Here is a 26,300-nt window from a genome sequence, read left to right as displayed (position 1 = left end):
TTTCAAGAGTCCTATGATTGAAAATACTAACCCCTTAAACGAAGTCTCTTCATCCAAATCTATCCCACAAAGAGATCACAACCTTTAAATTGTTATCAAAAAATATTACACTTACATGCTTTGACCAATTTTTCATAGAAATGATTCTTCGCCTTCTTTTATCCCCTAACTTCGCATTCAGAGTTATTTAGAAGGTTCCCATATGCTACATTGAATTGTTGTTCCTTTCCCTTGGCATTGTACTCCTTGCTACAATTTTTCATTTTACTTTTAGTTTTCTCTCTCCAACACCATGTGTTTCCAATTTCCCTAAAGATTTGTTTTAGCGACATTGTTCCACATATCAAGGATTCATTTCCCCACATGATGGATTGTATGAAACATAACCAACCTTCAATTTGGAAAAGGGGAGAAATTTAAAAAAATGTATTTTATGCACATTTCTTTGCTCAGTAAGTTTAAATTTGTTTTACATGTTTGTGTTATTTGTCATTATTTCTTTTGTTCTTCCTCACATGCAATAAATTATATGTCACTATCATCTTATATTGTTTATTTTATTCTTAATTTCAATACATTTTGAGATAAATAAATGTAATGAAAACATAATATTTAGATGACAAACATATGTCACTCAATGTCATTTCATTTACATTACATGTCATTATAAGCATAAATCTTATCTTTTGCAAAAATAAAAGTTAAATTTCATAAACCAAAAGTTTAGAGTGTCTCAAAAGACAAGTCCATATATGTGTGGCTTTGTTACACCTTCTTAATCCAAAATACAGAATACCTACGAAAATTTTACACCTTCTCAACACAATATTTCATGGCATCGCTTAGGTTCATTACCCTTGTGCGTAGTCTCTCTAACTCCACTTTCATAGCCCTAAACTCATCAACCAATTTGACCACAGGATAAAATGTTGGAGCCATCTCCCCAGCACTAGAGGGCCATTTAAGATCCTCTAGGTTAGTAGGTATCAACCCTCTAGTGATGTCTCTTAAAACTATCGTTATTTGTGCCTCTGTCATTGTCTTACCTAGTGTGCCTACATCCAAACACACTGCATTATTACTTTCCATCAAAACATAGGACCGAAAAGAAAAATGCAATATCAATTTTTATATGCTTTACACATACCTCTAGGATCTTTTGGTAGGACCCCTCTCTGTTGTACATTATGAGCATTTCCTTCCCCTCCTCCATCTCCACCCTTGTGCTTTTTAGGTCTCTTTTGTGGATCCCCCTCATGATCACTCGCTTGGATGTATATGTCAAAATAATCATTCTCTTCAAGTGTAGTCCCAACATCCTATAGACAATTAAAACAACCATTACTGAATCTCATAGTCAAATTTATTGAAAAATAGAACATTTTTTTTCCAAAAACAATGTGGTTTCATTCAATTTCATGTTTTCACTCATTAGAGTGCACTTTCATGTTGTTATTAATGACATAAATGTGAAAACCCATTAATGAAACATGCCCCTTATGGATTTTTCCCATAACACAAAATTCACAAAAATGAATTGTAATTAAAAAATAATAATAAATAAAAATAAAAATAAAATCATAAAAGATTTACAATGAAATAGCAATATTTGTTTTTCAATTAATTCAAGTTTTATAGCATGTAGCTTAAAAATAATCAAAAATTAAAATTTTCCCTAACCCTAGAGCATGCATAAAATTGTGAAATAATCCAACAATATCAATTTTGGTGTCTTAGAAGCTTTACCTATGCCATGATCGTTCCTCTTCAATAGTTCTGATCGCCAATGATTCAACAATTTACCAAGTTTCCCTTGCCTCATCAAGTAAAATGGAATTACCCTTCTAATTTTACATTGCTTTTTCATAATTACAATTTTTGTTGCCATCACTTCTCATACATGCACATATTTTTTGGTATCTTCCTTTTATGTTTCTCAATATTTCCAAATAGGAAACAGTTTTTATTATTTTTCAATGCCTTTAATCTATTTTTGCAATTTATTTAATCAAACAATGACCTAGAATTCCAAAACATGAAGACAGACACGTGCATTGTTTATTAGCTTGGGGGAAAAGCAATGACACTATCCAATTCCACTATCTTGCATTTCTTTGTGTGTTGATTTCATTAGTTTATAATTATTTCTAACAACTCCTTACATGATCTAACATTTTTGTAGGTTGTTTTGATGGTTTTTAATTGTACATATATCCTTAGCTTACTTGGAAAATGTTATCATCCTATTTCTCATTATCCTTCTTAATCATTTTTTTTGTGGAAAATATAGGCATATCAACCCAAATGGATCACATCCTGTTGGCCAAACCAACAAAGCATAACCTCGAGGATGTCGAGTAGAATTAACCTCGTGACCTCCCAATGACGAGGTACTTTAGAAATGGTGACTCAACAAATTGAGCTAACCCTCGAGGCTATGATACCTCTTAATCATACATTTACCATTACCATATTATGAAGCCCTCCTTGTATCTTACACCACCATCTATTGCCAGGGCTTAGAAATAACTATTTGTCTTGGACACTTAGTGACTATGAGTATATTGGCTTATATTTCAATTGATCAATTAACCTTTAAATAGTAGACTAGTTCGATAGCATGGTTTTGGGTTCGTGTTCCTTTAGTCATTTGAGTCTTTCATCTGGTTCTCACAAATTAGGTATTCTAGTTAAACTAAGATAAAAATACCACACCCTTTAGTAATCCATGACCCTACCACGACTTTAAAATGGTGAAGAAACCCATCCTTGCATTGTTAAAAATACAACTTAGAGGATATATACTAGGGCACCAACTAATATTGAAATATCTCCTTACCTTGTCTAATATTGGAGTTATATGTCATCCAACTTAAACTCTTAACTCTCTCTCTCTTTTCATTGATGCATACCCAAAAATAGACACACATACATGTTTATTCTAAAACGGGGTTTTCTCCATAGCTAGAAATAGTAAGGATGTTGAGTTCCAACTAATAATCTAAAGAGTCACTATCTATCTATCTATCTATTTTCCTCCTTAAACTAAAACAAATCTAGTAAAATAGGGACCTCAATGAGGCTCCTTGCTACACTCCAACTTTAACCACTTGAGATCTAAAACAACCTAATGAGAGGCTTTATTTTTAGAGAAACTATCATATATTGAATTTATCTCTATATGAATATGAGTAAAATATCATTTTTTTTTTAATTTTGTTTTATTAAATACATTATTGAGGCTAAAGTCATGTTTTGCAAACTATTTTTACCCATTATCCAATCGATCACAATTTTGTAATCTCCCATTATTTGTGGCTATCCACTCATCTCCATTGCACACTTCAATGACAACCACAATGCATTTAATTATATCCAATTATTTTTTCCTTCGCAACTTTATACTTTCCTTTAAACATACGTTATTATTCCTCCCTAAAGAATTGTAATCCACCCGCCCTAGTTTTCCTCGATTCATTCTAGCATGCTCCATCAAAATTTTCCCTTGCATAAGATTTATCCAATTTAGCATTTTTTATAACTCTAAGGTCTTTAAATTTTCTAATTTTTTGATATTCATTCATATCTATATATATATATATATATATATATATATATATATATATATATATATATATATATATATATATATATATATATATATATCGCACTATTTCTAGTGTCATTATTTCCTTACTTTAGAAGATCATGTCATATCTTGCTAACCATAAAGCCAAATGGATGGTACTAGGTAAATATATGTGTTCTCTTAATGTCTTTTCTTTGAACTAGATACCCATGTTTTCCTACATTGTAGATTCCTCCTACTTTTATTTGTCTCATATCTTCTTCAAGGCCTCTCTCCAAATTTTCTCCATAAAAGGATGGTTAGTGAATATATGGGAGATTGTTTCCTCTACTTTTTGGCATATATAAATATTACCAACCTATGCTAATATCTTCTTGAAATTGCCTTATGTTAAAACTCTATATGCCAAGAGAATCAATAGAAATATTCATGTTTCCAAGGGAGCCTTTGATTCCCAAATTTTCTTCCATTACCACTTTTCTAGTCCTTCTTCTTCATTCTCAAACTTGGTCGGTGCCCATTTTTTACTCATGTGAAACTACCTCATAAGAAATTTTTGGAACAAACTAATTGATCATCTATCTCCTTTAACCTTATAGAAATCTATTTCAACCTTTATATAAATTCTATACATACCTCAACTTCCTCTCCTTCAATTTGTAGTATATTAGCTTCTTTCCACCCTTGAATCCAAAAGGACTTGGTCTCTAGATATACTATTTTTTCTAAATAAAAAACACATTAGTGTTAAGGATGAGGATTAAATGTTTTGGGAGTCCATGCAACCCTATAAAATTCACCTGTGGGTCCTCTCCTACCATTATCTTTAAATTGTTTCTAACTGTCCATGTCATCTATTTAATTTCCATTGGAAAATCCATCACTAATGCATTCCAAATAATAGACCTGCATGTGAATATATTTTTTTCTTTCTTATCCATTTGTTCATGGGTTGTGAAGTAATGCATTTCAAAGAATCACTTACTTCTACATTTCTTTATTTTTATCAGACTCCATAAACTTTTTCCTACCAAAGCATGACCAAATTGATGAGTGTTTTCCATAACACATCCCATATATTCTTTAGGTTTACCTATATTCTTTTATTTCATTGAGGGAATGCCTTCTCTCTCCCTTTTTCCAATCCATAAAATGTTAAAGTGATTCTTTTTTTTTCCAAAATTACTTTATGTGAACTAGTGATTTCCAATACACAAAATTTGTCTCTAACACTAAAATCAATATGAGTCTAACTCGGCAAGTCCCACTAGCTCATTCGGTTGAGGATGGGCCTTGTTAGAAAGGTGGCCCAAGATCAAACCTCACGAGGGTGGTTGTGTTTGTGTTAAGGGGGGGAGACATGCTAAAAAATCAAGTTAGCTTAGGGCTGGTGTGGCCCAGGTCAGGTGCGATCCCCGGGTGACTTTGACGGATTAGATGCCCGTGGGTCACAATTTCTCAAGCCACAGGTCAATCCTGGAGGGTCACGGGAAACTTGAAAAACAAAAAAATGTGAGTCTAACTCCTTTAGGAATCCATATTTAACATTGGTTTATCACGCTATTTTATAATTTTACATAAAGCTAGAGCCAGTTCTTAAATGTGTACTCATTTAACTTTAGATAATAACCTGGGTACATGACTCTATCATCCTTAAATGGTATTGTTTAAAAAATTAAACCTCCTTGACACCCCTCTATTTATTGCAAAGGATACAACATTTGTTTTTATTTACTTCCAAACCTAGGTGACTAGTGTAATGTAGTTTTCTTTCTTTTCCTTTATAAATTCACAACTCTTCTAGTTTAATTTTATAGTTGATGTCATATTTTTTTCCTTTACTGGGTGACCTTTTATAATATCTTTAATCTTTTCTATGGGAGATTCCTTATAGAAATTTTGAAAATATAATACTCCCTCCACATCCATTAACAACTTGAATTTGTTCCATCTTCTTTTTTCATTTCCCATATTGTGATAATGGTTTTCATATTATTTGAATAGTTTTGAGAAGGATCTATGTTCTCATCTCCTTTTGCTAACCATGTTGCTCTATTTTTCATCCTCCACTTTTCCTCCTCTCATTCCAACATCTTCCTTTTATTTTCCTCAAAATACTTTCACTTGTTTCTTTCTTCTTCTGTGAAAGGTACTCTTACATTCCTATGCAACGTCTCTTTTGCCTAAGTATCCACCTCCTTTAATTCACTTTTCAAAATCTAAAACATTGATTTTACCCATTCACCTACAACTTTTTTATCCACATTCAAACTTTTTATTAATTGGAAACTTGCATAATATGTGTAATTGGATCATAATTTTTCCAATGGAATTTTACCGAGAAATTACTTCATCTCCAACCCTTTTGGAATGAATTTACAAAAGGCCTGGGATTTATTCTCAACCTTTTATATTTGGAGTAGGATTGTGAGATGATCTAAAAGCACTCTCTTCCTCTACCATGATTTTTAGAAACCATAAGCCTATTTAACCTTGAGATTCCTTCATCACCTATCCTTAATAATTCATGTTGGCTCTAGGGAAAATTTTAAGGATGGAAATTTATCTTAAAGTTTATAAACCTTGGCCAATCTCACCAGTCCATAATATGCAATTTGTAAAATATTTGATGATACTTTTGTAAAAATATTCAAATGTATAATAACTTTATATAGTCTCTATATAAAAATTTGGCGTTTTTAAAGGTAAAATAATATTATACTGTAAAATTTGGGCGAATCATTTTTATAAAAAATTGGAAATTAGAGAATCTTGTTTTTTTGGAAAAAGCATGGAAAATTAGCCCACTTGCGAATATTAGCCCCTACAATTTTCCATTCTTGGCTCTAGTTTTAGAGGAACCACATTACATAAGGCTAAATCATTAAGGATGTGGATAAAGTAGTTTTCCATTGAATCCACTTGAGCATTTTCCTAAACTTTTCCTTTCATTAAGATGAGATTTACACCCCCACCCAAAAGTAACATGATCCATATTGAAAATTTCTTGATCCATTAGGTTTTCCTCAAATAATTTCTATCATCGTGGGGCCCATACATGTTTATGATATAGAAGGACCTCCTTAATTATAGAGACCACAACTTTATGATCAAACGAACATTTATAACAATATAATTAAAGGAGTTATTCCAACATATAATTAATCCTCAAAATTTCCCATTTAAGTTTAGAGATTTACAATTCTAATCTTTTAAAAATGGAGAAGAATTCCTCTACCTTTTTCCCCTTCACAAATAGTTCCTTGAATAAGTATTATTTTAGGTTTATATTTTTCCACCAACCTCCTAAGGGATAATTTGTTTTGTGGGAGGCTACTACTTTGTTGGAATTGAGGGAAGGGATGAGTTATTCATGATAACCCTTAGAAATCATTTTTAGTTTGGTTAGTCATTTTATATAAGGTTTTTTCACTACTGCTTTTTGTATCTATCTGTTTCTTTTGATAAAGGTTGTTGTGATTTGCATTTGGAAATTAAAGGAGGAAGGACAGGTCCAGTCTAATTTGTTTTGGAGAAATTCCCATATTCTCTAAAACCCATTTCACTAATCCCATTTCATCCTTTTTTTTAACTCTAACCATTTCCCTTTCAATATTTAAACTCTAGTCGTAATTCATATTTAAACTCTAGTTGCATCCCATATTTCAACTCTAGCAGTAACCCGTATTTAAACTCTAGCCGCATCCCTTTTTTAACTCTAATTTTTGTTCTTTTTAAAGGGTTAGGACCCGCAAACCATATCTCTATTGGCCCCTTCCCTTTTTCGAAACCATATCCGCCCGTGTCCCTCCTCCACTTGTGATTGCAATATCACATATGGCAAAGTGCCCCACCGATTGCAACATCATAAGTCACTCCTCCACTTTCGATTGCGATATCACATGTCCTCCCTGCCAATTGCGATAACGCAAACTCCCAGCACCACTCCTCTGCCGATATCACAAGTCCTCCCCACCAATTACGATATCGCATTAACTTTTGTCCCGCCCACCAATTGCGATATCACAAAGTCCTGTCACCACACCTTTGCCGATATCGCAAGTCCTCCCTGTCGATTGTGATATCGCATAAAGTTTCGTCCTGCCTGCCGATTGCGATATGTCCTCCCCCACCAATTGCGATATCACAATCGAGGATCGCTCAAGTCACAAGTTCCTCCTCCACTGAAGCCCCTTCCGACTTGGATGGATGTGATATTTTATATGATGGATGTGATATTTTATATATTGCAGTTCGTTACAATTTTGGGTCCAGCTCATCGGCAAAACATTATGGAATATACTAAAAGGCCCCCCCTCATGTATTGTGATTGTGATAACAACAGGCCTAGATCAAAAAACAATATTGAATCAGCCCAGATCAATGACCTAGATCAACGAGCATCAAAATATCCATTTTGCTTCCGCTCAATGGTACAACAAGGGTGTTTTTCGGAGTATATCCAGCAACACGATCATGAAACAGAATGCAGAGAAAAGAGGGCAGTGAGACACATAGGATAGAGAGACACTTTCAACACGTTTTAATCAACAAAAATCACATCAAGATTCGAAGGCCAGATGTATGAATTTCCACAAATGCAGTGCCAACATTACCAACAGTTGCAATTTTTTCCTAAATTATTGTAACAATTGGATAGATTTTGTTTATGCGACTTCCATTTGTATTCAAACTCTATTAAAACGTAATATCCCTATAATGGCTCAAGGTTTTGTAACTCAAATAAGATTGGATATTATAGCTGTCGATCGAATCCAACCTAGGGGGAATATTTTGTAAAAGAAGATCTCACTCTATATATGGGTGGTTTCTTGACTTTCAAAAGGGGTATCAATGATGTGAGAACACCACTTTTGTATACTTTCTGTTAATAAAAATAAAGTTTGTAGAAATACTATGTTTTAACCTAAGATCCATGTTTGGTTTCAGTTCCATCCTATCATGCTCCTATGTTGTTATAAGTTTTCATAGTTTGTTTGATTACTTGGAATTCAATGTTATATTGCTCCAACTTCCTTCAATTTGGTTATGATTACTGTAAATGTCCATATTCACATTAATAAACCAAAGAATGCCTCAGCTTCCACAAAACAGTGTTGTTTGTAATTGATTTTCTTTAATTGATTCCATGTCCAATGGTGATTTTCCTCACACTCTTTCACTTGCAAAATCACACGAAACACAGAGTTAACCATCTTTATTTTTGAGCTTATCATAGTCAAATTTTTAAGTATATTAAGAGTATCCTCTCAGATTGGAAGGGCTGACGGCCAGTCAAAGTTGGTTTGAAATAGTTACGCTAGGTTGAAGTTTGACACAGCCCAACCTGCTCCAACCCGGTGATAATAGGATGATTATGTTTTAACAATGGCCAAGTCACTTTTACTATAAGAGACACCTTAATAATCTACTACTTTCCTTCTAGAAATTGATTTGTTGTTTCTCTTTTCTAGGGACATTAAATAAATCCTACACACACTTTTATGGCATAGAAGATTAAAATTATGATTCAAGTTTGATACCACTATCTCCATGAGGCCTGGTAAACCATATCTCAAATCCTTGGTATTTCCTTGTGTGATTTTGATAAAGAAATTTCATCATAATTTATAAAATTCCTGAGGCTATTGCCTATGGATTTCAATAACCTTACACCCCACACTTATAAATTAAAACCTATTAATTATTCTCTCCTATGTTGGTTCAAAATAGGTTGACAATATTTTCAACATCAACACAGTAGGACCCCCAAAATAATTCTCTTGCAAAAAATTTGTTGAATCTTCTCCCTTTTAGAATTCAAAAACCAATTATCCATTAATTAGAAAATGATGTTTTGGCATACATCCTAATTTCTTATTCCACACACTCCCATCCATTAGTACAAGGATTTATCAACCACCAACATAGCATAAAGAATTATGTTAGTGCACTTTCACTTAGCTACAAGATTTCTTTCATGGTTAGATCTTCACTAAAAGTTAATTTAACCTTATCTTGATTAACCCATACTCATTTCTTTCTTCTAACCACTAGTTTGGCCTTTGCATGAGGGCCAACCTTCTCCTGTAATTGTTCTTCTCCTTTAGTGATCTGAATTTATGAAGGAACAAAATAAAATACATATATAAATAGAAACACAAATCTACAACAAACATAACTTCAATTCATTAATAACAAAGTACTAAAAATTGTTTACATGCAGAATGGAAATAAACTAGCTCAAGGGATGGTAGCTTATCTCTTAAAAGGGATGTGGCAACTACATGCCTTCTGAATTGTGTCACAATGAGGCTTGGACACATTTTTATTATTGAGAAACAATGAAAAACTCTAAACTTCCAAAAACCCAACCCTAAGAGATGAAGCACCAAAAGACTATGGGTCCTATTGGGGTTAATTGGTACATCAACTTCCCAGGGTTGTAACATTGGCATACGAGCGAAATTTTTTTGATGCATGCAATATCTCGTTAGAAATATATATTCAAGGAAAACAACTTAAACATATTTTAAGGCCTCAAAGTGGATTCGAAAATTTAAGGCCTGAAAAAAATGTCAAAAATATTAAATTGTGCTACAATCAAGGAAACTGAAAAGAAACAATGGAGGGGGTCCAAGTGGAATAGGTGAGTGGCCACCAATATTCACCTGGATCAGTCCTCCCCCCTTAGGAAGCAACGGTCCCCATTGTGTTGAGTGCCTCCATGAGATGGAGAAACTTTTGCTGAACTTGGTCCCTAATGAGCCACTTTCCTTAGTGCAGAAGTTGTCCATATTTGACAAAGCGATACAGTTGGATCTTCTGCTAGCGAATGTTCTCGATCTATGTGTCCATGATGTGATCAGTTGTGGTCTGTTCGATGCAGTCTACAGGTGGTAGTTGTTCTGCAATGTTTGATGTTCCCAGTAATGGTGGAAAGTATGATCGAAGGTTGTCCACATTGAACACTAGGCGCAAGCCAATGAATGGGGGAAAGTTGAGCTCAAAATCATTATCTCCCACAACCTTGGTGATTGTGCAAGGCCCGCATTGGAGTGATTTGAGCTTCTTATGGGCTCCTGCAAGATTTTCTTTTTGCAAATTCAACCAAACTTTGTTGCCCACCTGAAACTTGTGTGGCACCTGATGTTGATCATGATTCCACTTCTACTTGGCATTGGACTTATCCAAGATGTCATGCACTTACTAGTGGATGTGTTGGATGTGTTCAATAAACTGGGTTGCTTTATCAACCTCAGACTATACATGTGCAGATTTTATTTGTGTAATTGCATGAGGCATGACAACATTAATCGAACACAATGGCTGAAATCCCAGACCCACATGAAAATGAATGTGGCCAATTGAGCTACAGAGATCTCTATTATAATTGTGTTGCACATAAGGAAGGCTCTAATCCTAGGTTTGTGGATTCTTGGAGTTTTACATGCATAGTATGTGCACTATCATCCTGTTAATGGCTATTGTATGGCCATCAGTCTAGGAATGGAATGCAATCAACTCGGTGAGCTTGGTGTATAATAATGTCTAGATGCTCAACCAGAATGTGCTCAGGAACCGACTATCCTGATCTAAGATAATGGTCTACGAGATCCCAAAATATACCCATATTCATTCAAAGAAGAGTTTAGTAGTGTCCTCTATTGTGATATTGTTCTTGCAAGCCACAATGTAGTCATCTTAGAAAATTTTTCCACAACCACAAATACATAATCATTACTATGCTTGGTAGAAGGGAGGCAGGACAAATAGTCCATGGAGATGGATTATTAGGGTTGGCTGGGAGTAGAAAGAGGAGTATACATGCCTTGTTTTTTATGGTTGGCTTGGTGATGGCACAGGCAGTGCAGGATCTAATATATTTTCCAATGTGTTGTCGAAGTTTTGGCCAATAAAAATACTTATGTAGTACAACCATAATTTTCTCCACACTAGTGTACTACGACCCAACTATAGTGTGCCTCCCAAATCAACTTGGAAAGCTCACTTAAAGGAACACAAAGGTGGCCTAGGTAGCATAATAAGGCATCCTAGAGGTGGAAATTTGGAACTTGTTTGCTATCCACTAGCATCTGGTATGTGGTGGTGAATTCTGGATTGTTTTTGTATAGTTGCGACCATCTAGAGGTCGCATGGCCATACGATTTGAGAACATTAGTCAGTGCTACAACTGGGGGCCAACTAAGGCAATCTGCAATATGAGTGATGTTTCCCTTATTGTATTTAATGTTCAGGTGGAATTTTTGCAAAGATGTAGACCAATTCTGATGTCGTTTGTTCTACAACTTCCCTTGTGTCTGTATAAATGGAATAGATCAGTGATCAAGGTGGATGACCATCTCCTTCCCCAAAATGTAATGTTTCCATTGTCGGCACGCTTGCATGATAGAATACATCTCTTTATCATAAGTAAGGTATTTTTGAATCGTATCGGAAAGTGTCTCACTGTGATATGCCACCAGATGCCCTTGTTAGGTGAGAACTACACAAATAGCATAGTTAGAAGCGTCTATCTCAATTTCCAATGGTTGTTGTAGGTTTGGCAATATGAGTACAAGTGCAGAGTAGAGGTAGTGCTTCAGCCCAATGAATCCCTTTTGTTGGGACTCAGACCAGAAAAGCATTGCCTTCGCTCCGCCCTAGGTAACCTGACTCGAAAGCCAAGTGATATGAGAGAATTCCAACACAAACCTCTGATAAAAATTGGCAAGGCCCAAAAAGCTGCGAATATTTTTTAGAGTGGTCGAGGTTGGCCAATCCCGAAAAAAATAGATCTTAGTCAAGTCCAGGTGCATGCCTTGTGCATTAATGATGTAGCCTAGATATTGGACATGGCTCATTCCAAAGGTGCATTTCTCCAAGTTGGCACATAGTTTGTGCTACCCAAGGTTTGAAGGACCTGTTGAATGTGTTGTAGGTGTTCTTCATAACTCTTGTTGAAGATGAGGATGTCATCTAGATATACAACCACGAATGAGCTTGTGAAGGGCCACAAGATGTCATTCATTAGCCTCATAAAAGTTGCAGGTGAATTTGTCAACTCAAAAGACATGACCAACCACTCGAAAAGGCCCTCCTTGGATTTGAAGGTGTTCTTCCATACATATGTGGGATCTATGGGAACCTAGTGATAACTAGACTTCAAATCAATCTTTCTAAAATACTTGCCCCCCTTGAGCTAGTCAAGAAGGACATCAATATGTGGGATTGGATACCTATTCCTGACAGTGATTTTACTAAGTGTCAATTAATCAATGAAAAACATCGAGGTTCCATCCTTCTTTCATACAAATACAATCGGGCTTCCACAAGGTGAGGAACTTTGTTGAATGTGCCCTTTTTGTAGTAGTTCCTCGATTTGCCACTTGATTTATTAATTTTCCAAAATGGAGCAGCGGTATATCATCCCATTAGGTAGAGATGCTTTGGGAGTCAGATCGCTGAATGTTTGACCTGACAGTGCAAAGGTACCCCTATGGGTGAGGATAAGATGTCTTTGTATTCTTCCATGACCTTATCCACCTACTTCTACTGTGTGGGGGAACCCTTCTCGTGGGCCATAGATGTGGCCACTATCTTCCCCTTACTTTGAGAGCAAATAAAAAAGGAATCAAATTTCCCGATCTAGGAGATGATCTTACCTCATTTCTTAACAGAGATCAAATAGATGGCGGTAGGCGGGTCTACCTCCAGTATCCCGTATAACTTATTTCCCAAAGTGATAATAACAGTGCGAGGCCTCGACTCCTACACAGCATGATGCTTCCACAAGTATGGCTAACCTACTAACACATCACAAACTTCAAGAGGAGCAACATCACACAATACCTCATCCGTGAAGGGCTTGATGTTGTAGGGGAGGTGACACTACTAGCTGACACGGAGATCTTGTCCTTGGTGGAGCCACCCGATAGTGTATGGATTCTGGTGTGGTGAGGTTGTCAGGGCCAACTAGTTAACAACCTCTGCTGAAATGAGTTTCTTTTGGCTCTCATTGTTGAAAATAAACTGCAACGAATAACCCTTCACCCACATCTATGAGTGGAAGAGACGCTCCCCCTCCTTTGGATGTTTAGGCTCAGTCTTTTGGACCTTGGTGGCAGAAACAGTTGCGTTGAGTTCTACGTCAATAATCTGCTTCCCCTTGTCGAGTTCTAATTAAGAATCAGAACATTCATCAGACTTTCAAGCTTTCAACTCATCCACCAATGACTGCTTGGTGTGACACTCATTTGTGTTGTGAGTGGGGCTTTTGTGGAACTCACACCACTTCCCTGTGTCCTAATTTATTTTTGTGGTGCCATTCTTTGCTTGCGGCTTCGATGGGTTGTCCTGGGCTGCTCCACATTGGCTATGTCCTTTGTTTTGCGGTTTGGGGGTGCTCTTGCCCTACTTCTGATTCACATATCCAAAGTCACACTTCTTTTGTTTAAATTTGTGTTCAATCTAGGCGACATATCAGTATGCTGCACCAAGCGAGGAGATGTCTAGGAACTCCATTTTTTCCTGAATATATTTGTGCAGATAGTCGCGGTACTTAATTACCAAATGTCGCTTAGAGTCTTTGATACTCAACTTTGTGCGTAGAGTATGAAAAGTTTTTGTGAACTCATACACATATTGGTCCCTTTGCTACTGTAGTGTGGTCCATTGTATATACTTGTCCTCATCGCTCCCCACAGGGTAATATTATTCCTTGAAAACGTCTCCAAAAGAGTTCCAAGAGGGTTTGACTATGAACAAAGAGAGTTCCTTGTCCTTTTTCTCACATTAAGTTTCCCACCAATCCTTGACATGGGGGCTGCCCTTAAGCCGTGCAAAAGTAGTCTTCTCCCTATCGAAGAAACTATGGACTGTAAAATAACCCTCTAGCAGATTCAACCATTTATCTACAACATTTGCATCTATTTGACCTTCAAATATAGGGATATTGAAGTTCATGTGTACCTTGAAGGGGGCGATGCCTCCGAAGTGATTGTTGGATGAAGATGCATCATCGGTGGGCATCCACCAAAGGATCTGGGAAAAGTTTTCCATCATCTCTTTCCCTTGTCGCTCAAGGGGTTCTTCGAGTAGCAGTTTGATAGGATCTCTTGGTCCCTCATCTTCCTTTTCTTCTTCTAGTCCCAAGTCCTTATACCCCGACATCATTGGGGAAATGCACAAAAAAATAGAGAAAGAGCAGACCGCTCTAATACCACTGATCTAGATTTACGAAGGAATGAAATTAAATATAGATATAAACATAAACATAGAGCTACAACAAAAATAGAACTTCAATTCATTAATAACAAAGTACTGAAAATTATTTACATGCAGAATGGAAATAAAATAGCTCGAGCGATGGCAACGTATCTCTGAGAAGAGATGTGGCAGCTACATGTCTTCTGAACTATGTTACAATAAGGCTCGGAGGCCTTTTTATTAATGGGAAATAATAGAAAACCCTAAACATCCAAAAACCTTACCCTAGGAGATGAAGCACCAAAAGTTTATGGGCCCTATTGGGGTTAGTTGGTACATCAACTTCATGGGGTCATAACTTTGGCATATGACTTTCGTTTGATGCTACCTTGTTAGAAATATATATCCGAGGAAAACAACTTTCAACTTCAAACCCTTACCTTTATCTATAAGGTTCCCTGTTTCCCAAAAAGAATCGTTTAGGGCCTCAAATGGCTCTGGAATTTTAGGACCCAAAAAAAGGCCAAAAGTAGTAAAATGTGCTACAATCAAGGAAACTAAAAGAGACAATGGTTGGGGTCCAAGTGGAATAGGTGGGTGGCCACCAATATCCATCTGGATCATTTAGAATGAGAGGAGTGAACCCTAATTTTCTTCCTTAGATATGGTTTTTCAACAGGTCTCCTTCATTATCCCTTACCTTCCATTGGTTTGCATATTTTAGAGTTCCTATGGTCATCATCTCCCTTGGCTTTGATCATAAGGTGTTCTTTAATGTGCATTGAAAGTAAGGTTTTGGATACACCACCACCAACCCCTTTACACTTCCTTTGACTTGTCTCTCATCTCGTTTACCTTTACTCTTCAATACTTCCATTAGATTCAAAGCCTTGGAGCTTTTTCCATCTATCTTTGGGCCTAGTACCCTTACTCTTTTCCCCTTTTGACTAAATTCAAATGTTATTTTCTTTTTTGAACGTCTCGTGGGTATTTTCTTACTTTTTTAATGTTATGGTCAAGATTCCCAATCTTCAGAAGTGATCTATGTCTTCATATGGTTAAAGGGAGGTAGGATTACTAGGTGTGGAGACTCATCCCCCAAATTTGTCCTCACAATTTCTAACCCTTTGAATATTTCCATTGTTATATCAATGCCTCTTTAATTGAAAATGGAACTCATAATTCATCTTCTCTTAACAAATTTCACACCTCCCCATGGTGGGTGTCAAGTCAAGGGATCCCAACCCCTTTCTCTAGATGTTGGCAATTGATTTTATGAGGGGGCATGAACCACCCCACAAGTACCATCCAACATGCATTCAAAGCCTCACATGGATAGTCTACATTATGATGAGGCTTGGGAAGTGGATTGTCCTTGCAAGACAACTTTATCTTTTCTCTACTCTCTAGTAATGCTCATCGTTATTATGGAAGGTGGTAAGAAGGGAGGTTTTTATCATGTAGCAAGGTGGTGGATATCAATGTACACTCTTGCAGAAATTTTAAAGGGAAGTATTATGGACTACTGCATCATGTTTTCATAACACTTTTGCACCTGGTCGAGGTATTCCAAGCTTGACATATTTGTTTTGATTTAACCTAATTCTATTTCAGAAGAATTTCTTTGTAATTCAGACATGTAGTATGGATTCCCATCTATTTATTGTGTCACAATTCCTTTCACATTTGACCTATTCTTTGCTTCTAAGTTGGGGAAGAGTTTGATTGTCTTCTATGTGCCCTTGGTCATTAGGCATTGGTTTGTTTTTGTACCTGTCTAATTTGACACTTAGTTGATTCTCTTGACTGGCTCTAGGTCTTTATCCTTGAGCAAGTTTGTTTTTCTTTTGAGTTATAGGAATTGGCTCTTTGGTCGGGTGTCTCCTTTCTAAACCTATGGGAATTTAATTGATTTTGGTTTAGTGCACCCATTGACTTTACTTCCTCAATTCCTAAACATGAGTTTCATTCTCGCTCCTTAAAGTATCAACTGGGGGTTTTGATTCTTTGTCTCGTCTGGAATTCCATCTCATCTTCTCCTTTATGGGCTCTATAGTTTCTTTGGAAAGGTTGTAATATTTTTGGGATCACTTGGTACAATTGGTACCTAGTCCTTTCTAGCCTTTATTTATCTACTATGCTCGCTTTTTGTCATGGTGTGGCTTTTTTTCTTACAAGTGAGATAGGTGGTCTTCTACGTGGCTTCTTACTCAATATGGTGCAACGAGCAACTTCATTAAGAGGCCAAGGAGCAAGGAGGGGTTTGTTAACCTCGTAATCAGACACCCAAGTGGAGGCTCAATGATCCATGGAAAGATATAATGAGTCCAACCTAGTGGAATTTCGCAACATCATTCCAAACATGGAAGAGAAATTGTGTTTCTGTCAACGATTTATCCCATATCAACATGTGATGGAAAATCACAGTGAGATTCCTAAAACTAACAATACCAAGGCTCACCGAATCCGCTATATGTAAACAATTGACTTTTATTGGCATATCAAAACTCTCTTGAAACAAGTTCTAGTGGAGTGTTCAGAGACTCTAAGAAAACTATTGCTGTGCATTGATGAAGTTTTTCAAAAGGTGCAAAAATTAGATGATAGAGTCTCAATTCTAGTAGGCTAGATGACATTCTAGTCATTGCACCAAAAGATGGCATTGATCTATCTCCCCCCACACAAGTGGACTCTCCTTCTAGTTAATACGGTCTATAGATACATGTTTTGTTATGTTTCTATTAGCCATGAGGCTAACTTTTTTAGATATAATAGGACTCTGCAAATCATAAGCATGTTCATTTACTATGGCTTGAATTGTGTCAAGAGCATTCAATTAATAATTTTTTTGACATACAATCTTAAGAATTTAAATCTTTGTTACTGGTTTGGTTTCCCCTATGGCAGACCAATAATAGTTGATGGGTTGCTATATACTTTTTTAATATAATATAAATTGTCTAATCTTACAAATAAAATAAAAAACAAATGTCACACATAGTGTGCATTTTAATCTCTAGAAGAGTCAAAATCTATCCCTTAGTAGCATGATGCCAACATAAGTCACCTCCATTTTCCTCAAATTCCCAACTCTACTTTTCAACAATGGGTTGGATAAGATTTTTCTTTACCATCACCATTAAACATTAGGAGAGGGGAGACCCCATAAGGGGTAAGCCTATATATGGCCTTTTCCTTCTCTTTTAGTTTCACTTTTATTTGTTTGCTCTTTCTTACCTGGTCGAATCAAATGGTTCTTAACACTTTGTAATGGCATCCCCATTCATATGATTTCATCGTGTGGAAGGGATAAATCTAACTACAAATCTTCAAGTTTTCCATGAAACATTATTAAACCCAAGGAATGAAAATATATGATGTGTACTTTGTACATTTTTATAGGCATGAAGATGAGAAAATATAGGATAATTTTATTAATGCCCACAAAGGACCAAAGAAAATATCAATGGGATTAGAAAGTACAACAAATCTTCCATGAATTATGAATGTCAAGAACACACTTGAAAAGTAATGAAAAACTAACAAAGTAAAAGAGATGCAAATGACATTAAACAAGTGAGAACTAGTTGAATTAGGTATTACAAAAGTGCAAAACCCTAAAAGATTCAAAGCCCTAACTCAACTCAAGAGGGAAATATGGGAATAAGTACAATGAGAGACAAAAGGAGAAGAGGTATCTCTATCATCCCAAATCACTACAAATATGCAAAGTTTGACAATGTCATATAGGGAAAATTCTAAGGCCAACAAGACCTACCTAGGTGATTTTGGGGGAGATCTAAAGTAAAAAGACCCATCCCTCACAACATTCAAGGTTGATATTAATAAGCATATGACGGAAGTTTGGTTGCTTAATCAAACACAATGAACAATATTATGAAATGTGTAGGTTTTGCTAGCTTTAAGGTCTTGTATAAATGGAATTTGTATCAACTAAACAAGATAAAATACGATAGATAATATAATTTTATAAATGTCTAACTAATTACCCCAAAAGGTGGCTTAATGGGACAAAAACAAACATCCAATACAAACACAAAACAAAGTGAAAACTAAAAGGAAACTAGTCCGTAATTTGATGAGGTTCTCACTAAAATTGTCAAGATGGCCATCAATGATTTATTTATGCTAAAATCCTTCAAGAAAATATTCATTTTTAAATATTTCTTAGTGTATCATTTATTATACTTTATAATGTCTAATATAAATATTGTATCCATCTTTCGTTGTCTTCTAATTGAATTATGTACAATAAATATTTTTATTGTATCCATCTTTGGTTGTCTTCTAATTGAATTATGTACAATGAAAATATTGATTTGGTTGTCTTCTAATTGAATTATATACAATAAAATATTTATTGTATCCATCTTTGGTTGTCTTCTAATTTAATTATGTGCAATGAAAATATTGATTTTGCTTTTGGAGCTATCATTACAAGTTGGACATTCAGGTTACCACATTAATAAAGAAGGGAGCACAAAATTGTTAAGAAATATTCGTAAATATAAGTTTGTGGTTAATCAAAACTAAAACAATTAATTAAGAAAAACAAAACTTAATATATACATAATTAACATAAAATAAACTATTTCAATTTAAAAAAAAAAAATATGTTAAATCACAACTAATAATAAGTATCGGACTATAAAGTATTAAATATTTTAAATATTTTGAATATGAGAGTGTATGATGTTATATCCAAAAAAAAATTAATAAATCTAAATTCTTATTACTCACTTATAAATCGTAGTATAAATACAGTAGACATTAACATATTACAATAAAATATGTTAATTAGTAGAGAAATGGTTCATTCCCCGACTTTGTACGACACGAAAAAAGGGAAAAAGTAATAGTTCAGAGGCAGAAATGTATTAAATTGAAAGAGATAAAAAATGAAATAATGGTAAGTTCACTGAGAAAATTATTTAAAATAAATAAATAGGTGAGGTGAGTGGTGTTTAAATTATTAGTTTATTTAAATTTATTTGTTTTCCGTTTCTAGATCATTATATTATTGAAAATTTGTTAAATTTAAGATCTCTCAAATTAATAAATAAATAAAATATGATAATTAATGGAGAATATGAAACATATTTAACAGTGAAACAAAATATAATATAACCTCCTGCAATTAAAGAAAGTCATTGCAATTAAAGAAAGTCATTAAAGACGGGGATTTACTTACTATTGGGAAAGACATTAACATCGTGTAATAAAAAAAAAGGTTTAATTAGAGAAAAAATTGAAATGAAAAAAGAATAATATTATTAATATATATAATTTTTAGTAATGTAAATACTTAGCTCTTTTTTTTAAATAATCGTTATCAAATTTTGGCATGATTGTTTATAAAAATATAATTTTTCAGTACTCAAAATGTCTTTTTTGAATATAAAGATAATTTTAGCATCCGAAAAACCTTTAGGTCATCTAAATTATGCAATTTCAACCATCCACATATATAAATATAACAATATTTCTAAATTTTAAATTATTTTGGGCAAAATTGATTAGAACTTCCTTAAATTCACAGAGGAGAATAAAATTCTTTTTAAAATGAAACAAAGAAATCACATTTCTTGTTGTCTCTTGATTCATTGGTGGATCATAATTTCTCTATGTTCTAATATCATTAATAAAAATATGAAGCTTAATGTATGTCAAATCAATGTTTGAATTAGGTTTATCTTGGATAGTCAAGAAAAATTATTGTTATACTTCACATCCATTTTCAATTATTAGAAGTGATATGTTGAACTTTTAAAATAAGCATATTGTGTGGGGTTGATTCCTCTTTTTAGATTAGAGAAAAAGTAAATTTTATCATTAAATAAATCTCAAGCTGGATAACTTAAATTACAAATTTTTCAATTTTTAACCTAACTTAGAAAATTGATTAAAAAAATAATTAAAGAAACATTTAAACTTTAAACAAGGCGGAGGATCCAAGCCCTGCTTCGAACTTTGCCCTACTCATAGGTGAAAGGCAATATTAAGAAAAAAGGATCCAAGCCCTGCTTCGAACTTTGCCCTACTCATAGGTGAAAGGCAATATTAAGAAAAAAACATTACTCAGAATTTTTTAAAAGCATAAAAAAAAATAATAATAATAAAGTATGAAAAAGTTTAAGTTTGCATATTTAAAAGAACAAAGGAGTAATGTAACTTCTAGTCTCTTGATTCTTCAATCCATTTACACATCTGTTTGTTTCTAGAATCATCTGCTGGTAATAAAAAAAAAAAAAAAAAATTAACCACTTGTGAAATCAATATATAAAAAAGAAATGGTAATTAATAACTAAATAAAAAAGGTGATGTTTGTTCAATATAGGTCAAGCCACTGTATAAAAATATAGTAACATCAAGGTCCTACACTAAAAGAAGGCCATTAAAGAAGTTACATGAAAAAAAATGAAATTAACCACTTGTGAAATCAATATATAAAAAAGATATGGTAATTAATAACTAAATAAAAAAGGTGATGTTTGTTCAATATAGGTCAAGCCACTGTATAAAAATATAGTAACATCAGAAGGCCATTAAAGAGGTTACAGGGAAAAGGATTCACCTCGCTGATTTGCGACGGCCTACCTGCCCCTCTTTGACCTGCTGCAATGTCAAAAGTGGAAAGCAGTACCAATTAAAAACCCATGGTTCAGGGGAAATTTGTAAGTACATCAAAAGATTGAAACAGAAGAAAGGACAAAATAGGTTAAACATAAATTTACAGAGCAAAAAAAAGCAGGGAAGTGATTTTAGCACCTGTGTGTTTTCTTAGATCATCTGCCTGAAAGTCAATTACCCTTTGACCACTAACTTCTGCTTCCACAATCAAGGTATCATCCACCAGATATCCTTTTGTCAGGGCATGAACGTTACGTAGAGATATGAATGATGGGAAGCCCCAGCCACTCTCTTGAGTATTAAACAGATGACTTGTTTCTGCACAAAAACAATAAATCATGTCTTTGGTTCTACTACATCAAAGTAATTGTGTGCAATTTGAACCAGTACAGAGAACAGCAGAGGTCACAAAAAAAAATATCCAAATACTTGCATTCAATTTCTTGAAATATCCAAAATGCTTCGACATTGCAAAATTTGGCGAGGGAGAGAAATGAATGAATTATTTAAAGGCTAATAAAAATATACCAGTGAACAATCTTCAAATATTGAATGTTTAGACTATTACATTTATCAAAATGCTATCAGCAGCCCCCATCATGTATTAAGTAGAAAATAATAGAATTATTATCTCAATCTCTTAGAATAGAAAATAATAGAATTATTATTTCAATCTCTTAGAATAGATTTTAGTAGTTTGTTAGAATAAATTATTCAAAATTATTAAAATGATTATCAATATCATTTGAATAATTTAATTACATAGTTTTGTAGAATTTTCAGTGTTTTTTTTTTAAGATTTCTGTAATATAATTTTGAATAAAATTGTGAATTTTTTATGGTGTTATATATATATATATTCAAGTTCCACTGAAAAATCTTTAAAACACTAGAATTTTCAAATTGCACTATCAATTAAAAATGCTAAAAAAAAAATATTCACCAAATATTAAAAGAAATTTATTCACCAAATATTAAAAGAAATTTACCAACAAAATCAAAATATCTATATTGAATTTTATTAGACATTAAAACAATTTTGGTTAGAAATTATTGCTAAATCATTCCTACCCTTTTATCTCCTTGCTAACTCAACGTATTTAAAGAATATCCCTAATATTTAAATTTGGTTAGAAATTATTGCTAAATCATTCCTACCCTTTTATCTCCTTGCTAACGCAACGTATTTAAAGAATATCCCTAGTATTTAAAGAATATCCCTACTCTAGAAATACCACATTGCATCACATTCACAGGGAAAGAAATACCATTACTTATGCCATGTCTATGAAAGGACTCTCTGCTAAGGCCTTTATGAGGAACATTGGCCTCCTGGAGCACAAAGCACTCATTGCTGAGGACACCTTAGAGCTTCCATGGAGCTGAACTGGAATTCATTAGAGCTTCCATGTAGCTGAACTGGAATTCATTAATTCTGACGGTCATGTATTCTATATCTATATATTGGATCTGATACATCACTTTTGTATTGTATATATGGGATATTTTCAACATGGATACTATTTCTGTTTTGGCTATGGTATTTTTTTAATTGTATACTTATATTGTTTTTAGATTTTGCTATTTTTGGAAATGATAGGTAGAACCATATACTCCTGAGTTGGGATGGGATTTTATAACGCAAGGAAAATTGTGATATTTGTACAAGTATATTAATATAAATTAACATTAATAAAAATTAACCCTTACTAAAATAATGATACAAAATTCAATAAAATTTAAAAGGAATTTGTGTAATGTGAAGAATGTTCTCATTGTAAAAGATTTTGAAATTTGGTGAACAGAAAAGATGGACCATCAACGGACCCTGGGTATAAAATGGGTATAAAATTCGAACGGTTGGAAATATTTAGAGTAAAAATGCTTGGAGTCGGTCACTATATTTTGTGGAAACATTGAAGTGATTAGTTCTTTATTTGTAATTTGTAATTTTAATATTTTGGTTTAAATTTTTGGATGGAGTTTGTTAATAAATAGATTATTTTAATTTATTTTAAAATGGCTAAAAAATGTTAAAAAAGTAAAATTTGATCATTAAAATTTTTATCAAAATTATAGCTTTTAACAAAAAAATTTACCAAACTTTGAGAAATTTTTCAAAAAATTTCAAATCTTAACATTAAATTTACCTGCAACATAAAATTCACCTCAATTTTAAAACAACAAAAATATAGATAAAATTTTAATGTTCTCGGAAATTCAAAGCAGAAAAAGAAATATAAAATCAAAGTGACCAGAGAAACATTTCAGATAAGTCTATCTAATACTTAAAAATCTTGCCATTAATAGAGGGTTATAAATCTTTGATATAATATGTTTCTTACCTATATCTCTGAAACTTAGATTAGCATTCTTACCTATATGTTTCTTACTTATATTTTATTTTTTTAGCATTCTTACCTATTGTTTCTTAATCACATATTCTCTCTGTTACACGGAACTGCTCCCAAGAGTTGGGAAACCCATTCCACTGGTTCCTGTGCTTTCGGGAGCTTTGGAACTATATGGTAATGTTCCGTGTTGGAGCTGCAATGGCAATTTGGGAAAGTTCTGGGAGCTTTGAAGACTAATTTTTTTGGAGTTTCTAGGTTTCCTGGGGTTGGGGAATACAAAGTCTGTAGAGAAATCTGTTGAACTACCCACAAAACATGAGCCTAAGTTGAAACATTCGCAAGAAGAAAGGCCAAAGGCATACTTAACACAGATATTCTTAATTGAGAAACTGGAGCAATCTCTTGATGGGTTAAGGAAGCGTGTGGCACCTGGATGTAAGGGCGATATCTGAGATGTCATGTATTTCTTTTGTTGTTTATGTAATAATATCACAGAAGATTGTGTGTGCATATTGTATGTGGCAGTGAATGCTTAAACATTAGAGTTGCTTTACTTTTTCTCTTAATAATAACTAGAGAAATATATGTAAAACTGTTCCTTTGTATTTTTAAGCCAGATTGTTTCAAAGGCTCGTCATCTGTCATAATGAACTTGACATTTTAATATTTTATATATATATAAGAGAGAGACTCAAAGAAAAAAAAACACCCAAAGAATATATTTATATATAATAGAGATTATATATTTATTATTTATATATTTAAATTGATTTTAATATTTGAATATTTTGATTCAATATTAATTTTGATTATTATATAAATTATATAATTAAAAAAATATTTTTTATTTTTAATATTTTTATTATATAATATTATCGCTCCTGATTAGCAATTTCCAGTAAATTTTCGAAAAACTTCTAACCATTCCCCACACCGATATCTAAATTCACAATATACCTACATTCCTAAAACTCATACAACATAGCATATTCTATATAATGATTAGAGTTTGTTAAGGTTTCGTTTAAACTTAATTCCAAGTTCTGTAACGACTTTCCCTTTCAAAAATTACTAAAAGAGCTTTATAATTTAAACATAATTCTGACATTTCTAACCACTTCCCCTTTCAAAAAAAAAATGTTTCATTTGCAACTCAATCAACCCAATTCATCCAGTGAAACTCCTCCCATTCTAATCCAAGCTTAAATTTGGAAAAGCTGAAAATAAAGCATATGCAACCTGTACATTCAATTCAAACCAATTATGGGCATACCTCTCTTGACGGTTAACTGATGATCAATCTGATTGACAACGGCCAGGCTAAAATCGGCATATTTGCTCCAATCATGTGGTAATTTGGCTGAATCTGGCACTTCCAGGTAAATAGACAAGCAGTCCAGGTTGTAACTCCCTTTGGGAAATATTAACAGACGCCTGCAGCGTGACAAATGCAGAAATAAATTAGCTACATAAATGCAAATAACAGCCCAATTCAATCCAACTATATGAGTAAACAAAAAATCTGAAACACTCGCACCATTTATGTCCTCCAAGTCTGAAAATCTCGGAGCAGTACTTTCCTCCATTCAAGCTGGAGAAATGTTGAATTGCCCACGTAAACTTAGACTTGTCAAACTGCGGATTCTCCATTAGGCTCACTGTCTCGTTTTGTGCTGCTAGCACGTCAAAACGCACAGTGAAAAACCAGAGCCCGCCCACAAATTTTAGAATTTTCCAAACCAAAACAAGAATAGAATGAGTAAAGAATTGTACCATCCTCCATGGTTTTACTGGTCGCGGTTTACTCTTGCGCGGTAAATGAACTGTTAATGGAACAGGTGCAGCCTTTAATAAAGAGTACCCTGATGCGTTTCTTTAACTGTAAAGTTTAGTAAAGTATCTTCACGTTTGAGAGAAGCGTAAAGTTTTAAAGAAAATAAGAGTATAGCAAGGTATCTCTTAACACCTAATACCTGAGATAGGAGGAGAATTTAGTAAGGTATCTGTCAATGGGTATGGGTTAAGTAAAAAAATAATAATATTTGGGACAGGTGGATAGTTCAAGAAAAGAATCTTTAATGCTTAAAAGAGGGGTAAAGTTCAAATCTATTACTATTATTATAAGTACATTATTATTGGCCACTTAATCTAATCCAAAGTCTTTTTATCAATTTTGTTTCCACTTGAATATATTGAAAGGCATGTTGAAAAGCCTTGGCACAATTTTAATAATCATTTGAATCCACTTTAAAGTTTTTAGTAATTTTGGTTAGGATTTAATAGAGATAATATATATTAAATTGTACTTTAGTTAGATTAGTGAGTGGAGTCATGTATGACAACTTTGTTATTATTATCAAGAGGCTATTTTAGAAGTGCATGTATCAGTTTTACTAATCTCCATTTACATGAGAGCGCATGGCTAATTAACTAGGAGTGTCTTCACTTACATGAGAAAGTTAAACAAGTGCATGTATGAGTTCTACTAATCTCCACTT

General features: G+C 33.8%; 1 protein-coding gene across 2 annotated transcripts; it reads right to left on the bottom strand.

Annotated features, from left to right (window-relative positions):
* Positions 1-727: 727 nt before the first annotated feature.
* On the bottom strand, positions 728-25,694 carry LOC149240101 (ubiquitin C-terminal hydrolase 13-like). Of its 2 annotated transcripts, none has more exons than XM_089367255.1 (7): positions 25,576-25,694; positions 25,340-25,475; positions 25,076-25,236; positions 21,587-21,766; positions 21,393-21,433; positions 1,148-1,319; positions 728-1,055 (listed from the first exon to the last, which is right to left on the bottom strand). In XM_089367255.1, the coding sequence occupies exons 1-7, from the start codon at positions 25,583-25,585 to the stop codon at positions 808-810; spliced, it is 948 nt and encodes a 315-aa protein (XP_089223381.1). In that variant the 5' UTR covers positions 25,586-25,694; the 3' UTR covers positions 728-807. The 2 variants fall into 2 exon arrangements, with proteins under 2 accessions (XP_089223381.1, XP_089223382.1); XM_089367256.1 differs by having other exon boundaries at positions 21,393-21,430.
* Between the last annotated feature and the right edge of the window lie 606 nt (positions 25,695-26,300).

This window comes from Pinus tabuliformis, chromosome 8, assembly GCF_031772625.1.
Source record: "Pinus tabuliformis cultivar Carrire ecotype Pingquan chromosome 8, CPIR1, whole genome shotgun sequence".
Classification (NCBI taxonomy): Eukaryota; Viridiplantae; Streptophyta; class Pinopsida; order Pinales; family Pinaceae; genus Pinus; species Pinus tabuliformis.
Note: the sequence above shows the minus strand (reverse complement) of the source record. Positions and strands in the feature narration are given on the sequence as shown.